At 50.8% G+C, this 17,409-nt stretch overlaps 2 protein-coding genes across 4 annotated transcripts; both read left to right on the top strand.

Moving 5' to 3' along the window:
- The first annotated feature begins 1,020 nt into the window (after positions 1-1,020).
- LOC146496856 (uncharacterized) lies at positions 1,021-7,879 on the top strand. Its single transcript, XM_085140820.1, has 3 exons — positions 1,021-1,433; positions 4,323-4,464; positions 5,400-7,879. Exons 1-3 carry the CDS (start codon positions 1,410-1,412, stop codon positions 6,737-6,739), a joined length of 1,506 nt encoding a protein of 501 aa, XP_084996946.1. The 5' UTR covers positions 1,021-1,409; the 3' UTR covers positions 6,740-7,879.
- Positions 7,880-9,037: 1,158 nt separating this feature from the next.
- ttc19 (tetratricopeptide repeat domain 19) lies at positions 9,038-16,655 on the top strand. Of its 3 annotated transcripts, none has more exons than XM_085140880.1 (11): positions 9,038-9,172; positions 9,516-9,646; positions 9,753-9,844; positions 11,116-11,226; positions 11,314-11,352; positions 12,643-12,699; positions 12,767-12,828; positions 12,909-13,000; positions 13,266-13,429; positions 14,407-14,569; positions 14,641-16,655. In XM_085140880.1, the coding sequence occupies exons 1-11, from the start codon at positions 9,075-9,077 to the stop codon at positions 14,805-14,807; spliced, it is 1,176 nt and encodes a 391-aa protein (XP_084997006.1). In that variant the 5' UTR covers positions 9,038-9,074; the 3' UTR covers positions 14,808-16,655. The 3 variants fall into 3 exon arrangements, with proteins under 3 accessions (XP_084997006.1, XP_084997007.1, XP_084997010.1); XM_085140884.1 differs by having other exon boundaries at positions 9,057-9,172; positions 9,516-9,651; XM_085140881.1 differs by lacking the exon at positions 11,314-11,352.
- The last annotated feature ends 754 nt before the right edge of the window (positions 16,656-17,409 follow it).

The following is a 17,409-nucleotide window of genomic DNA, read 5'->3' on the forward strand; positions in this document are numbered from 1 at the left end:
ACACTATAAATATATATGGTAGCAGGCTGAGGGGCGGAGCCTGTTCGTCTGACTGAGTTATCACAGCTGCAGTCACTCTGTCGCGGTTAATGTTCACATTACTGCAGCTGTTTGTTCTGTACTGAGTGTTTCCAGCAACGGCTGCCATGACAGAGACTGCAGTACCTGTTGGTGACCTCTGACCTCTGTTTGGGGCTGGTGCTAATAAAAGCTGTGTTCCTGTAGTCGAGCAGCGTATGGAGGCCAGGAACCGCAGGCCTATATGGAGACGTCCGTCCCCTCCTGTGCTTAAACTCGCCAGTGTTCTTTGAGGCGGCGCCGTGTGTGAGGAACCGGCGAGGCCGGAGACCAGAGTCCGAGCTGAGACAGCTCGCTCTGCCTCTCAGCTATATCACAGTAATCATTCAACACGCGTATATTACTTTTATATATCTATACAATGTTTGATTGAGGACTTGATTGCACTTTGGATTTTCAGCTGACCGCCCCAAACCTCTGCAGCAGTGCTGGCAGCGCTCGCAGGTGAGGCCGGCGGCGTTGTTCTCCTTTGTTTGTTTCTGCTAACAGCAGAACATTTAGCTGTAACACCATCTGTGGTATTCACAGAAATATGAACAGTACGATGAACAAGCAGAAGCTTCCTGAGCAGCAAACTCACAGAGGGAATAGATCAGCTGAGTGTGTGTATGAGCGTGTGCTGTCTGTATATTATGTGTGTATTCATACCCCGTGCACTCGCTGATAGATATTGAGGCAGTGAAATGATTGCTGCTGTGCAATCTCTGACCAGAAAACTACAGTAAAAATGTACCGAAGAACTGAATAAAGAAACTTAATAGATAAAACATGAACATCAAAGTAAAGTAATTATTACTAATTAAGGATTTAACCTAATAAGTACAGTCTGAACTAAGAGTTAAATTTGAAATAAACAGCTTGCAGTGGAACAAACAAGTTACTGAGGTAATGAGGTGCATTATTATGGTTAGAGTCCATGTGCTGTGTCTGTGCGTGTGTGTGTCTGTGTGTGCATGTGTGTGTCTGTGTTTGTTGGTATCTGTGTACTTTGTATCTTGGTGGGGACCTGGGTTTGTCCCCGCAGGGCTGGAGGCGTTTCCACGCTCAGCATGTGTCAGGGCTGCAGCTGGGCTCGTTATTCGTTATTCATGGTTCGGGTAAGCAGCAGCTAGTGAAAGCATTGTGTCAATGGGAGGTCCCCACGAGGTTATAAATACACACACATGTGTGCGCGTGTGTGTGGTGGGGGTGGGGTCACTCGCTGTTTCCTCTTTGTTTTTTTTCTTTGACCCTTCCCCCGGAAGTGGAGCAGCTGCTCTGCTGTTAGCCGCTCCGGACTCTCGCTCGTCTTTACCGTCAGAACTGGAACCTGCGACCGAACCGGAGGGACCATGGAGCCCGTCCACGCTGCAACGGTAAGCACACCTGCCGAGCCGAGCAGGGCTGAGCCGGGCCGATCCCCCGGACACGGTCTTGTGAGCGGCTAAGCTAACCGGGCTAGCCCCGGTGATCTGGACTCCGGTCAGGAATCCCTCAAACTGAGCCGAACCCGAGCCTCCCACTGCGGCTACTGCCAGCACCGTCCCAGCTGGAGCCGGGCCCGCTGTGAGGGGCTCCGGGTCCGAGCAGCGGGCACTGAACGGAGTCCAGACTCGGTTACTGATCCACGGATTCGTTCGACTGATTATTGATGAGCGATCGATGTTACAGGGCCGTAGCTAGGGGGCCTACGGGGCGGGGGGCTCACAGATTAACCTCCAAAAATCAGAGTCGTAAATCTTTAACTATGGAGAACAACACAAAACTTTATTGAGCCTGGAAACAGACAAACATACAGCGTGAAACAACCTAAACACGGACGTCGGAGTCCCAACTGGAACTGTTAAGTCCTTTTCTCCTCAGCCGCCACCTTCCACAGACAGACCACGTGACTTTCGCGCATTGCATTGTAGGTATGAGTGGCGGCAAAATCAATACACTGCATCAAGCGCTAGCGTTTCCAGCACCGGTAATCATTAATTCTGCGGTTTTAATCCCTACTTGCATTTTATTTGCCCCAAAAACAGTTCTGTTCAGAATGAAGGAGAACTCGGCAGCTCCGCACAAACACAGACGTGACGAGGAGGCAACAAAACTCAAAGGAGTGAAAGGGTCAGACCCACACGAGCATACAGAGTGGAGTAGGCACGTTAGCGTGCTGCCCGACCTTCATCACGCACATATTTATTATTATATGGTCCTAAGCGTGAGTGTATGCACTTCACGTTTATTAACGTCAGATCCTGCAACAAGCCCAGCTCCAGTTTACTTTGGTGATTTTTCCCTCTCACAGCTGCTGTTTCAGGCCAACACATCTGTTTGTCGTTTCAGGTTGTAGTGTTACACAACATTTTCAGATCCAGTAGAAATAAAATGAGGGTTTCGTAATTCACTCAATTTATTGTCTTTATTTATAACTGGCATCATTGTTTCATTCTGTCATAGAATCTGACAGCAAAGAGGCAAAATTGTAAAAATCCATCGTGCTTTATTAGCTGCTTCGGTGAAAAACAAATCAACAATGCAAAAAACAAAAAAACAACATACTGGAAAACAGTTATTCATCACTTGATTGCTTCAATACAACACTTCGGCACATGTATGCAGACGTTTCGTGGCTGTTTTGATCTCGCTCTCTCTTAACCAATCAGATCTCACTGTGGTAGCAGTTTTAAACTCGGTGTGACCCAGGCTGATAGAGGGCCCAGTCTGGATCGCATTCCTGCATTTTGTTGGCTGGTTTTCCTAAAAACACAACAAACATTAGCCCGCAAAGCCACAGTGAACAAAGCGCAACAAACTCAATTCAAATTAAGACTTATTTGTAACCGACATCAACATTATGATGAATGACGTATTAACCACAACAGAAGACTGACCTTTGTGTGAATGCTTGGAGCAGACTCACCTGTGAGCTGGATGTTCTGGGACGTTATATTTGGTCTTTGAATGGCTGCAATCCAGGCCATCCGTCGCCTCTTTGTTACCTCGGAAACATGGCAATTTCTCTTCCACGACGTAATCCGATAACAACGATCTCTTTACCCGTCGGCTTCCCGTGGCTGCGACCGGCTGTTGCAGTTAATAACACAGCTTCTTGACATTTTTTGTGTTTCTTTTTATCGCTGTGTGACTGTTTTCACGTGAAAGCCTGCGTGCGCTAGTACCGCCTGCTACTCGTACCCACAATCCTTTGCGGTTTTACGCATGACGTCACATTTTCAATCTCTATTCAGGTCGCGGCGGTGTGCACGTCAGGTTCTGTAAAGGTCATGGTGTCAGGTTACAATCCGGTCAGTGTGAGTTACCACGCAGAGTTCCTGCAGGAACACAATCACCCGTGTCCGCTCGGCGCCATTTTTCAGTCCTGCAAGAGAAACTCAGGAACGCTGTGATTTGATCTTTGATGGACTGGAAGAAAAACGTGCAGCATGAGGACGCTGAGCTCAGGAGTGCTGCTGACTGCAGGTTAGTTAGGCTGACAGTCACATACCGCCCCCGGTGTTCCTCGTTTCCATAATGCAGTAATCTGATTACTGGCTTTGTCTGATTGCGTCTCGCCCGGCTGCATTCAGTTCAGTTTTATGTTCATAGCAGTTAATCACAACGACAGTCACTTCAAGGCGCTTCATATTGTAAGGTAGACCCTACAGTAACACTGAGACAGTGGGAATGAAACGCTCCCATGTTGACAGGAAGTAACCTGCAGCAGAGCCGGGCTCAGGGAGGCGGCGGGATAAAAAGGTTTGGATCTTTAGAGATGGCGTCTGACTCCAGACTGAAGGAGCCTGAAAACTGAGCAACTAACTGCAGCCTATCCGACATGTCAGCGCTAACTAAGCTAGCTTCTACGTTAGCTTTCAGTAACGCATCACCTCCCTGTTGCTGTGGGGGTGGAGCTCCATGAAGCCCCACCCACAGTAACAGTCCAGCACAGATGCAGAAACGAGCCCCGCCCCTCTGCACATTACTCAGCATGTTGTGCAGCAGTTATTGCAAACATGCGTGTTGGTCACAGGTGGTCATCGTCACATGTGGACAGACGCAGCTTGTTTGCTAACGTGAGCTGACCTGTGACCCCTGGTGGCCAGTAACAGAACACAGCTGTGCTCACATTTAAGCTACAGATGTCTGTTTGTGTTTGAAAGGACACGCCCGTCGCTGCAGCTGCTGCAGAGTCACGTGACCCTGAATAAGCATGAAGTGTGTTTGTGAGGTCACGTATGTTTTCACCCGTGTGACGCTGTCTGAATCTTTCCTTCCAGGCTGAGGAGTTCGCCGGCGTTCAGGTGAAAACGGAGCCGGAGGGCGACGTGGAGATCCGCTCGTACCCGATCCTCAGGAAGTTGTCGGTCAAGCTGAGTGACTGTAGGGTGTGGCTGGAGGGGCGGGACTTCCTGTCTTTGGGTAATCCATGATTAAAATATCAGATATGTGTGGCTGCTTTGTCTGAGCAGAAGTCCAAATCCCGTTTGTTCCGGTCAGACATTCAGATGTCTCAGATGGAAACTTCCCCTTTAATTCAGGCGACTGAAGCAACAAAGAAAGTGACAGGAAGGGAAACAAGCTGTGAAACTAGAGACGTCACAGTGATGATCTCCACTCACTCAGCCATGCCTCAGATTTCTGCATCACTGCTTCAGCTGCAGGTTATTTACACAGCAGCAGCAGGAGGATCGTAGGACGGAGGAACTCCCTCAGAGAGGAGGAAACCGGTAACTTGGGTTTAGTGATCGATTTTCTGATTCAAATCAGTTTTTAGTTTGAAAAAGTGACATCGATCCATTAAATCCTGAATCGGTTTTTAAATATAAACATATTTTATCAGAAACAGCAGAATCTGAGGTTAAAGGTCAAAGAACTCTCAGCATCAGGTAATGTTGAGTCACGGTTTTATTTTGAAAGTCTGCTATAAAAAGCCAGGCCAGGAAAATCTGCTTCATGTTTCGTCGTCCGTGACTTTGACACAAAGACGTCTGCTGTGATGACGTCTCACACTGTCAACTGTGTTTGTATACATGGATATAAAATATGGAGATGTGCTGATAAGTTACAGCATCTCTGAGTCAAATCGATTCTAGACGTGATGATACTCGGCTCTGTGTCTCGTCCATAACCTCAAACACTGTCTTTGAGGCAGCAGTGTGTTTGTGCCTAACAGAGGAGATGTGCTGTCCTCCGTGTGTTGGGAACAGAATCGGAGGAAAACTTCTTCCTGTTCTGTGCAGTAACCCTCCTGCTGGTTAACCCGACATCTGGACGGCAGGATCGATGAACTGCTTGGTGGCTGTGATGTCGCCGTTCCTCTCCGTCTCTAACCTTTGAACTCCGCTTCCCCGCAGGTGATCACCCCGAGCTCATTGAACGGAGGCAGCGGCAGCAGCAGGCCACCAACACGGGCAGGAAGATGGTGTACTGCCACGAGTGTAACAAGGGCTTCTACAAGAAGTCCCACCTGGAGGCTCACCTGCGGGTCCACCGGGGCCAGAAGCCCAACCAGTGCTGGCAGTGCGGCAAGACCTACCCGACCCTGATGAGCCTGGTCGTCCATCAGCAGGTCCACGACCGCACGGCGCCCTACCAGTGCTCCTACTGCGACAAGACCTTTGCTCTGAAGAGGGACTGGAAGACCCACCACCGGACGCACTCGGGCACCAAACCCTTCAAGTGCTGGTTCTGCGGGGACGGCTTCGGAGAGCAGGACGAGCTCAGCGAGCACCTGGAGCTTCACAGCGGGGAGAAGTGCTACCACTGCACCGTCTGCGATAAGATGTTCATATCCTACCAGGGCTTCAACTTCCACCGCAAGTCCCACAAGAGCCGGAAGCTGCTGCCATGCCCCAAGTGCAACAAGACCTTCAGCAACCCTCAGAGCCTGAAGCTGCACCAGGTGACCCACTCCAACAGGAAGCCGCACAAGTGCCCCACCTGCGGCAAAGCCTTCAAGCTGCTGAGCGGCATGCGGTGCCACCAGCGCACCCACGAGGACCTGAAGGCCTACCACTGCACCGAGTGCGGCAAGTGCTTCTCCAGCCTGCAGGGCCTGAAGCTGCACGACCGCACGCACACCGGACTCAAGCCCTACAAGTGCTCCGAGTGCGGCAAGCGGTTCACGCAGTCGCCCCATCTCAAGGCGCACATGGTGACCCACACCGGCGAGCGGCCCTTCCTCTGCACCACCTGTGGGAAACGGTTCACGCAGTCGTCCCACCTGAGGTCCCACATCACGCTGTTCCACGTGGGCGAGAAGCCGTTCACCTGCACTGACTGCGGGAAGAGCTTCACCATCGCTCACTACCTGAAGGTGCACCGGCGCACGCACACCAAGGAGAAGCTGTACCAGTGCTCGTACTGCCAGAAGTCCTTCTCTTACCACAACTCGTGGAGGGCGCACGAGAGGATTCACACCGGCGAGCGGCCCTTCACCTGCCAGGACTGCGGCCAGAGCTTCATCACGTCCGGCTCGCTGGTCAGCCACCAGCGCTCCAAGCACACAGGCGAGAAGAGCCACTACTGCATCACCTGTGGCGAGTTCTTTTTCACAAGCTCCATGCTGCGCGTCCATCAGCTCGACCACACCGGCGAGCGCCCGCACGTCTGCAGCTGCGGCAAGACCTTCAAGACCCGAGGTGTTCTGCGCTACCACCTAAAGAGGTTCACCGACCACCGGCCCGCGGAGTGAGGGGCGGGGCCTTTCAACACTACCCTGACATGTTTAATATGTTAATCACCGCCTGAGCTTCAGCAGGAGCTTCTCCAACCGCAGCATGTCTTCTTCATGGTGGTTTGTCCTCGACCAACCAATGATCTCACAGAGCAGCAGCGCTACCATCCTGTGCTGGTCTGACGTGAACTTTGACTCTATGGACATGAATGCTGCTGAGAACCCTCGAGTCTCCTGACTGTTAGCGCTGTTAGCGCAGACTGTTAGCACGCAATGTTCGGAAGGTTCCTTTTAAAATGTATCCCACTACAGATTACAGATTACATGCCCCAAAATGTATTCTGTAACGTGTTACGTTACTCAATGAGAGTAACTATTCTGATTACTTCATATATTATCATCTTTTTACAGCTACATGAATGTGATTTATTACTGTTACTGAAGGTTACTCTCCACACCAACACCAACTAGATGTTTGAATCTTAATATAAATGAGTCACAGTAGGTGGACATTAGGTAAGGCTGCACTTTTTGCAACATAGGACTGTATCAGTCATGTGTTTTCTTTCTGTCTGCTAACCTGAGCTAACGCCAGCTAACAGTGTTAGCTCGGTGGTGAGTAGCCTTCAGTAATAGCAACAGTACATCACAGATACTGAACATGACCCAGGTAGCTACCACAGCTAAAACAAGCTAGCAGCAGTCGGCTAATGTTAGTTTTTAAACAGAACGTACTTCCAGATGTTTCTTTAGGTTGGAGTCTTTGACGCTGAGAGCAGCTCGGTTGCTGACAGAGTTTGCATTGCACGCTCAGATTTCATCCCAGAAATGCATTCCTGCCCGTGCACTGCTGGCTCTACTGTGCTGGCTCCGGGTCCCACCAACATCAACAGGACGCTGACATTATAGAGAGCATAGCCTAACTTAAACAGGAAAAGACCAGACACACGTTTGTATTTTAAATGCACAGGTACATATATTCTGTTTCAGCCCAACACTGTTGGTGCTGACCGCTGGCGTTGCTGAGACCGTGGCGCTCCAAACCCAGCAGGCTTCCAAAGAATCAGCCATGATGTTTGTGCATCGCGCTCTTGGCGACACCGTGTTTTTAGCGGTGTGCATCATGTCATTACCAATAAAGTTTGACCTGCAGCTTCACCTGTGACTTCTCTTGTTGTTCCCCCTGACAGCTAAGTGACAGAGTCACCTGTCTCAGGTGTGTTAAAGGTGTGTGTGGGGTTTTTGTTTTGTTTTTTTTTAGCATCAGGACAAATGAAGACTTTCAAAATAAATGACCCCACACAAACTCAGCTCCGTAAACTGTGCCAGTGTGATTCAAAGAAACAGAAACATGTGCAGCTGGTGTGTTCACTGAACACTAAGCTGAACACAGCTTAGTGTTCAGAGTCACTAAGGTTCACGGCTTTGTGTGACCTCTGACCTTGTTTAAACTTCCTGACCTTGGTTTTGAGCATGACCCACGCTGACATCAGCATACAGAAATCGTCTTACATCATCAGTTTATTTCAGTGTTTCAGTGTCAACGAGAACCCCTCTGACTGCTGCTGACACACTTTGATTGGCTTACGCCACAGTCACACCAGGCCTGCAGACTGGTTTACTGTTCAGTGACCCCAGTAACCACCATTTGCTAGGGACATCTGTTCCCTGATTGGTTGGTTACATCTGACACATGCTGAGTGACCACAGAGTGGCGGTAAAACTGGAAAATAAAAGGTGAGACCAACAGCTTTACCTCAGCTTTAAGGTGACTTCCAGTTTGAGTTCAGACACGTACTGATTTCAGCCAATCACAGGCTGATTAGCTTCAGAGCTGTTTTTGTTCTTCCTCACAGTTTGTTTCACATGACATCATCATGACATCATCACAGGCTCTGCAGGACTGAGATCTGTGGCTGCGGTGCAGTGAACTCAGCTTCATGTTTAATAAACCAGTCTGAGCTCAACGGAGCTTTGTGACGTCAGAAGATGGTATGTTGACGTCATAAAGGCACGGACGAGGTTGGCAGCAACACTCAGGTAAGCTGTGCCCCGCCCCCATCACACTGCAGGATGGACCCCAGCTTTCAGACTCATCACTCGCCTGTTAGAGGCTTAGAAATTATCCTTTCAAAATAAATGAGAATTAATGACGAATGGAGTAAAAATCTCGTCATTTTATTTTATTTTCACTGTATCTGTTTAATAACATCTCAATAAGAAATTGAGATATTTGTGGAGATATTTGTTGATCGATTTTTTCAATTATTCGACACTGGACAGATTCTTTGCATTTATTTTGAAGGCGCAGGGTCTGGAGTCGTGTCTTCCGCTCGTTATGTAAACAGTAAAGATGGCGGCCTCCGGTGTTCTCCGTGCTGTCCTCAGGCAGACTCTGAGCAGGTTCGGTAGTTTCAGGTGGAGCCTGCGTCACCCGCGAGCTGCACACAGGTGAGCGACCGGAAACTGCGCACCAGGGTCAGGTCACATTTCACACGATTTGAGACTCCCGCGTCCTCACACCAGAGTCCATTCAAAAATCTGCAGCTTCTACAGCTTCTCTGGTCCCCATCACTGCAGCAGGGTGCTGATGGGCAGAGGAAGGTTGCTGGTTTGAATCTCTGACAACAACAAACATCAGCAGCAGAACAGCTGGAGTAACATCTGCACCTGTGCTCTGTTACACACACACACACACACACGACCAGAACTTGTCAACCAGGTGTAACGACGTGGTAATGTGACAGTAACCGTGGCAACCATATCATGTTTTTACTCGCTTTTGCTTCTGCAGTCTGAGCATTAACACGGTCAGAAGTCAGAGCAACGCTGTGACATCACCGCCTGTGGAAGGCTCGCGCTGCTCGGCATGCTGGGTAACCGTGAGCGGAGGAGGAGGAGGAGGGGTGCTGTGGGCAGCGCTCGGTATGGTTGGTCACAAACATTGTTCTTCATCAGCTTTCATAACCTGTTCCTACTTCCTGTCACCTCTGTGACCTCACACTGTGTGTGTGTGTGTGTGTGTGTGAAGCCTTCTCCCTGTTTGGCAGCAGTGAAGAAGACAAACGCGATGAAGCTCAGAGGAAGGAGGACGAGATGATCCTGCTGCTAAAGAAAGCCAAGGTACCACACACACACACACACACACACACACACAGACACACACACAGCAGTGCTACTGTGTACACTAGTGTGTCCTGACCTGCTGCTTAGAGAGGACATGAAACACTGACCGTGCTCTCAGGTGAAACTCTGGGTTTAAGTAACAAAGTTTAAAAACGTGTTCAGCAACATCTGCCGTCATGTGAGTCGGAGTCATGTGATTGGTCATGTGATTGGTTGGTTGTGGTCATCAGACTGTCATCAGACTGTAGTGCTGCAGCGATGAGTTCCTGTTATAAACCAGGATAAAGTGTCCACTTTACTGTGAGCCAGGGGACAGGTGTGAGTCAGGGGACAGGTGTGTGACAGGGGACAGGTGTGACAGGGGACAGGTGTGACAGGGGACAGGTGTGAGCCAGGGGACGGGTGTGTGACAGGGGACAGGTGTGAGACAGGGGACAGGTGTGACAGGGGACAGGTGTGAGTCAGGGGACGGGTGTGAGCCAGGGGACGGGTGTGTGACAGGGGACAGGTGTGAGTCAGGGGACAGGTGTGACAGGGGACGGGTGTGTGACAGGGGACGGGTGTGAGCCAGGAGACGGGTGTGAGCCAGGGGACGGGTGTGACAGGGGACAGGTGTGTGACAGGGGACAGGTGTGAGTCAGGGGACAGGTGTGTGACAGGGGACGGGTGTGACAGGGGACAGGTGTGACAGGGGACAGGTGTGAGCCAGGGGACGGGTGTGAGCCAGGGGACGGGTGTGTGACAGGGGACAGGTGTGAGTCAGGGGACAGGTGTCACAGGGGACGGGTGTGAGTCAGGGGACGGGTGTGAGCCAGGGGACGGGTGTGTGACAGGGGACAGGTGTGAGTCAGGGGGACAGGTGTGACAGGGGACAGGTGTGAGCCAGGGGACGGGTGTGAGCCAGGGGACGGGTGTGAGCCAGGGGACAGGTGTGTGACAGGGGACAGGTGTGAGTCAGGGGACAGGTGTGTGACAGGGGACGGGTGTGACAGGGGACAGGTGTGTGACAGGGGACAGGTGTGAGCCAGGGGACGGGTGTGAGTCAGGGGACGGGTGTGAGTCAGGGGACGGGTGTGTGACAGGGGACAGGTGTGAGTCAGGGGACGGGTGTGTGACAGGGGACGGGTGTGAGCCAGAGGACAGAAAATGGAAAATCTCCGTAAATACTGTTAAACCCAGCGTCACAGAGTTACACCTGTGTGAGAGCAGTGGGGTCAGTGGGTCTTCTTCTGTAACAGCAGCAGTACTGACATCTCTGTGTGTCTCAGCTCAGCATGCATCGGGGTCAGCTGCAGGCCGCCTCGGGGTTCCTCCATCAGGCCGTTGTTCTCGCTCATCAGACGCACAACAACCAGGCCATCATCTACACCTACAGCCTGGTAACATCTGACCTCTGACCTCCGTGAACCTCTCACACACACACACACTAAGCTGTTTACCTGTTTATTGCTCACCTGTGTCCTCAGATGGCGAACCTGGCCTACGTGCAGGGTCAGCTGGACAGCGTGAGTATCTGCTCCATCACAGAGAGGAAACGGTGACACCTGCTGGTGGAGGCTGGGACTGATCACAGAGCACACAAACACTAATCGACTGTCACAGCAAATGTTTATTATGATCAAAAACAATCTGAAGTTCAGTTTGTAAACAGGCATGAGCGTTTGTTTTTGCACTTTTCTTTGAGTCACATGTTGGAGGCGGGGCCTCTAACGTGAGCATGTGCTTTATATGCTGGGCTTCTGTCAGGAGGACTCAGGCCGGTCCGTGTCACAGCGCATGCTTAGAATAGGACGGGTGTCGTCGGGCAGTTGCGTGGAGATGATCAGGGCAGCGTTTAGCACCGATGGCTCAGTGATGGTGCCGGAGACGCCGTCTGGGTCAGACGCAGCTCATGTCAGGTGATACAGATGTACGACATGTCTGCAGCAGACCTGTCCTCCATCTTTGCTTGTGCTGTTTGAGCAGTACGAGGGGTCCACAGTGGCCTTCAGCAGGTAGGCCACGCCCCCAAATGCTCCAGTGGACCTGCCATCAAACAGGAAGTGAAGTTGTTGCCCTCCATTTACAGAAACAGGAAGTATACCTGGAGAAAGCGTCCTCCTGTGTAAGCGCTATCCTGACGTCATTAGAAGTTTCCACCTGAACATGTTCTGAAATCCAAACCTGCAGCTCTGCTGTCACTTCAACATAAATGGAGACAGAATCTAAACAGCAGTGACGTTTGCAGGGTTACTGAAGTTGGGCTAGCTGCTATATAATGATGTGCTGCGTGATCGCTAGCTACACAGCTATGTTAGCATAAACACAGTGAAGCTGGAGGATGAACGCTAACACCTCCACTCGGTGGTTAGAGACAAATGCAATCGCACGGCAGGATGCTGTAAACGGACCAAACCTCAGTCAGGAGAACAACTGAGATAATCTATCCACAATACGAGGTTAGTCATTCATATACTGCTGCTGGGCTGCAGCTACAGTGAAAGGTTTTAAACAACTTGAACAGTGGTAATAAAACCCGAGAGATCACTGACTGTTTTTAGGGGCTTGTTCAGATTAAATAGAAAATTTAAAACATGTGAAACACAGCAGCCTTAATAAACAGTCGTTTGTTCATACGTCGTCATTAAAGCCCAGATAGCTCTGACGAGCTCAGCGTTCACGCACAGCTGACCGGTTTCTCCTCCGCTCGCTCTCGACGTTCGTTCTCGGCGACCTCGTTAATCTGAGGCCAAAGGGTCTGTCTGCTATTGGCTGGTCCTCTGTGATGTCATCCTCTGCGCTCCTGTTTCTCGCAGGCTGAGAAACTCTTCAAAGCGGCGATGAGCTTCATGCTGGCGGGAGGAACTCCGCAGGTCAGTGCTCGCTCGTTTCACCTGGAATTCAGCGGGTGAACCCACCTGATTTCCTGTCTGTTTCCAGGACGACAATGCCGTCATCGAGATGTCGCTGAAGCTGGCCACCATCTACGCCGAGCAGAACAAGTGAGGGCAAATTCAGCCGGTCAGCTGACAGGAAGCTGAGGTCACAGCTCGCTGACTCTCTGTGTGCTTTCTTGTTTGAGGGCGGAGCTTGCAGAGCACGGTTTCAGGTTCTGTACGGAGTCTCTGGAGGTGAAACTGGAGAAGCACAAAGAGCTGGGAGAGGAGCCCACAGGTGAGTGGCACAGGGGGGCGGAGTTAGAGCGGGTCGCCTGCGTCTCTTTGAGCCGTGTCACATGAACCCCTTTGCCTTTGAATAAAATCAAAATAAGGAGGGAGGAGCTTAACAGCTGGTTACAGATGAGCTGAAGGCGGAGTCAGCAGATCCTGCAGAGTTTGGTGGCTCGTTAGTCCCTCTGCTGGGACTCGAAGGCAGACGCTTGCTGCTGAGTTTAAGTGTGGTCATGAAGTCACGTGACTAACCTGCGTGTCGCCCTCAGAGGAGCAGGAGGCTCTTAGGAAGGAGACCCGCCTCCTGCTCGGGCTGTGTTTGGACTCACGGGCTCGGTACCGAGCGTCCACGCTGCACCTGAAGCAGGCTGGGCAGGATTACCAGGACGCCCTGAACATCTGCTGCCAGGAGCAGGGAGAGACACACCCACAGGTAATCACACCTACAGGTAATCACACCTACAGGTAATCACGCCTGCAGATAATCACGCCTACAGGTAATCACACACACACAGGTAATCACGCCTACAGGTAATCACACCCACAGGTAAACATGCCCACAGGTAATCACACCCACAGGTAATCACGCCCATAGGTAAACACACCTACAGGTAATCACGCCCACAGGTAATCACACCCACAGGTAAACACGCCCACAGGTAATCACGCCTACAGGTAATCACACCCACAGGTAAACACGCCCACAGGTAATCACACCCACAGGTAAACACGCCCACAGGTAATCACGCCTGCAGGTAAACACGCCCACAGGTAATCACGCCCACAGGTAAACACACCTACAGGTAATCACACCCACAGGTAAACACGCCCACAGGTAATCACGCCCACAGGTAATCACACCCACAGGTAATCACACCCACAGGTAAACACGCCTACAGGTAAACACGCCCACAGGTAATCACGCCCACAGGTAATCACACCCACAGGTAAACACGCCTACAGGTAAACACGCCCACAGGTAATCACGCCCACAGGTAATCACGCCCACAGGTAAACACACCTACAGGTAATCACACCCACAGGTAAACACGCCCACAGGTAATCACGCCCACAGGTAATCACACCCACAGGTAAACACGCCTACAGTTAAACACGCCCACAGGTAATCACGCCTGCAGGTAATCACACACACAGGTAATCACGCCTACAGGTAAACACACCTACAGGTAAACACGCCTACAGGTAATCACACACACAGGTAATCACACCTACAGGTAAACACGCCCACAGGTAATCACGCCCACAGGTAATCACACACACAGGTAATCACGCCTGCAGGTAATCACACCCACAGGTAATCACGCCTACAGGTAAACACGCCTACAGGTAAACACACCCACAGGTAGACTCGTCTGTCGGTTTCTCAACTCTTCTTCGTGTCTCTGTCAGACCCTTGTGCTGATGAGCGACCTGGCCACCATCTTGGATCTGCAGGGTCACCATGACGACGCCCTGGCACTGGTCCGGCGGGCGGTGGAACTGAGCCGCTCAGCCGGACACCCGGACCTCCACGTGCTGCTGGGAAACATGGCGGGCATCCTGCTGCACATAGGTGAGCAAGGAACAGAGATCGGGGGCGGCTCTTACTCCATCCGTCTCACGCCGTCTGGTTCTGTCCCTCAGGCCGGCTGGACGACTCGCTGCGGCTCTACCAGGAGGCTCTGGGTCTGGCCTGGCAGGCCGCGGACCAGGAGGCCGTGGACAGGATCCAGGAGGGACTGAAGGAGGTGAAGGAGAGGAGGAGGCAGGAGACGCAGGAGGAGGAAGAGGCAGCTGCAACCGCTCAGTGACCCAGGCTCATCAGAACCGCGCCTCCTTCAACTCCACGTCTTCTTCTGTGGTGTTTGCCCTCTCATTGGTAGCTCCGAGGACCCGCTCTGTGTTCTGCTGAGAAACACCCAAAACCAGCCGGGACTGAAATCTGCTCCAGAACCAATCAGGACGAAGGTCCAGACCCTGAACACGCCCACCCCTCCCCCATCAGTGCTGAAGCTGCAGCTCACCTGTGAGCTCACCTGTCAGCAGGAGACATAAATATTTCTGAAGCTGTAAACGTCGTCGTGTTTTTCTTTGAACGTTACAGGTGCTCGCGGGGCTGAAGGTCCTCGCGGGGCTGAAGGTCCTCGCGGGGCTGAAGGTCCTCGCGGGGCTGCATGTGGTTTCAGTGTCAGGGCCACAGTTGGGTCATGTTAGCGATGAATACACACACTTGTGTGAGTGCGCATGTGTGTGTGTCTGACTGATTAGCACAGAAACATGAATGCCACCTGTGACCTTTGACCTTTGACAATGTGAACATTATTCATAAGGATGTTCCACAATCACGTCGGCGCTCAGGGGACCAGCAGCCGTCTCCACGAGTCTGAAGACATGTTTGAGTCTCCACATGTGGTTTTAGTGTCGGGGGGACAGCAGCACACTGTCAATGAGAGGTCCTCACTAACACATAAAAACAAGTATGTGTGTGTGCCTGCACAGGTTCCCACAGAGTGTGACGCAGGTGAACTTCCTGTTTCTGTTTACAGAACATGTCAGAATAAAAGCTCACTGATTACGGTAAACGAGAATCAGCTGCTGCTGCAAAAACAACAGATTAACACAGACGCACACACACACACACACACACACACTCATGCACACACACACACACACACACTCACACACACTCATGCACACACTCACACACACACACTCACACACACTCATGCACACACACACAGACACACACACACACACACATTAGAATCTTAATGGCCTCTGTGTGTGTGTGTGTGTGTGTGTGTGTGTGTCTGTGTGTGTGTGCATGAGTGTGAGTGTGTGTGTGTGTGTCTGAGTAGCACAGAAGCATGAATGTCACCTGTGACCTTTGACCTCCCACAGTGTGAGCTGTGTCTGAATTCAGGGGGCGGGTGCTTCAAATGCCGCGTTTGTATGCAATGATGTCACAGCAGCGCGACAAAGGCTGCCCGGTTTCTAAGAGTCCTTTAAATGTGGCGACAAATGCGTCCTTCTTTGCCCCGAAGGATGGTCCGATGTGTCCTTCGTGTCCTACCATATCCCAGGATTCATTGCGGGTCACAGAGATTTGTTTCTGATAACGATGGTGGTCGAAGAGGAAAACACTTTCAAATGTCGGTATATGAACATCTGGTTGTACAAAAGTTAAATTGTTATAGCGGTCGTGTTGTTAAGCTTTGGGCATCTGCAGAGACATGTTTCTTTTATTTAAAATAACTGTAAACCAGCTGGTATCGCAGGTCCCGCGGTTTGTCATGTATAGCCGCTCACATACAGCTAATTTAGATTTTGTCGAATTGGTGACATGTTGTGGAGACCAAAGACCAAACGGCTTAATTTATTAAAACGAGGAGGAAACAATCACCTCTTCACTGGGGTGAAGAATTTGGCCGTTACGGCGTGGAGGTACAAGAATAAATCAGTTTACACATCATATTCATATGAGTGCGGTCCCATTAACCCTCATGCTGCACAGCAGCGTTCCCCAACCTTTGTTGCGCCACAGACCGGTTTAGACACGGAGCCTTTAAGGTGTCGCGGATAAATACAACCACATAAAATGACCAAGACAAAAACTGGTATTTTGTAAATATAATAATAAACGTGAATTAACTGTGTAATTGTGTAACTTTATTAGCAGCATCCTCCTGAAAATGTGCCAACATTGAGAGTAACATGCTCCTCTCTGCCGCGTAATGCTCTCTGGTCGACAGGTGTGAGTCAGGGGACAGGTGTGAGTCAGGGGACAGGTGTGAGCCAGGGGACAGGTGGTTAGCGGACCCCAAAACAGATTTTTCCTCCTCTGTTCGAGTGGAACATAGCGCTGATACGATTAGCGCTATTTTATGCAATAAAATAATCTTTGTGTTCCCGAAAAGGTCGCTGGGTCACAGCTTCACACACACATCACACAAAGACAGGACCGTGTGTTACTGAAGCACCTGAGACCTGATCCTGGAACAGAACACAGGACTACAAGGTGTATATAAGGAGACAGGGAAGGTCATAAGGAGACATGGGGAAGGACATAAGGAGACAGGGAAGCAAATAAGGAGACATGGGGAAGGACATAAGGAGTCAGGGAAGGTCATAAGGAGACATGGGGAAGGACATAAGGAGACATAGGAAAGGACATAACGAGACAGGAAAAGTTTTTCATGCGGCTGATGTTGTGAGAATGTGAAGGTCATTATATGAACACACACACACACACACACACACACACACACACACTCACACCTATATGTTCCCATAGGCACCGTCACACCTGAACAAGTTAAGTACAGTCATCATTTACCTGTAAACACACACACACATGGTGGGGTGAAACTGTGGGAATGAACATAATTGCTGTTGTCCTAACAGGTTAATTAA

This window comes from Neolamprologus multifasciatus, chromosome 18 (genome assembly GCF_963576455.1).
Source record: "Neolamprologus multifasciatus chromosome 18, fNeoMul1.2, whole genome shotgun sequence".
NCBI classification, from domain to species: domain Eukaryota; kingdom Metazoa; phylum Chordata; class Actinopteri; order Cichliformes; family Cichlidae; genus Neolamprologus; species Neolamprologus multifasciatus.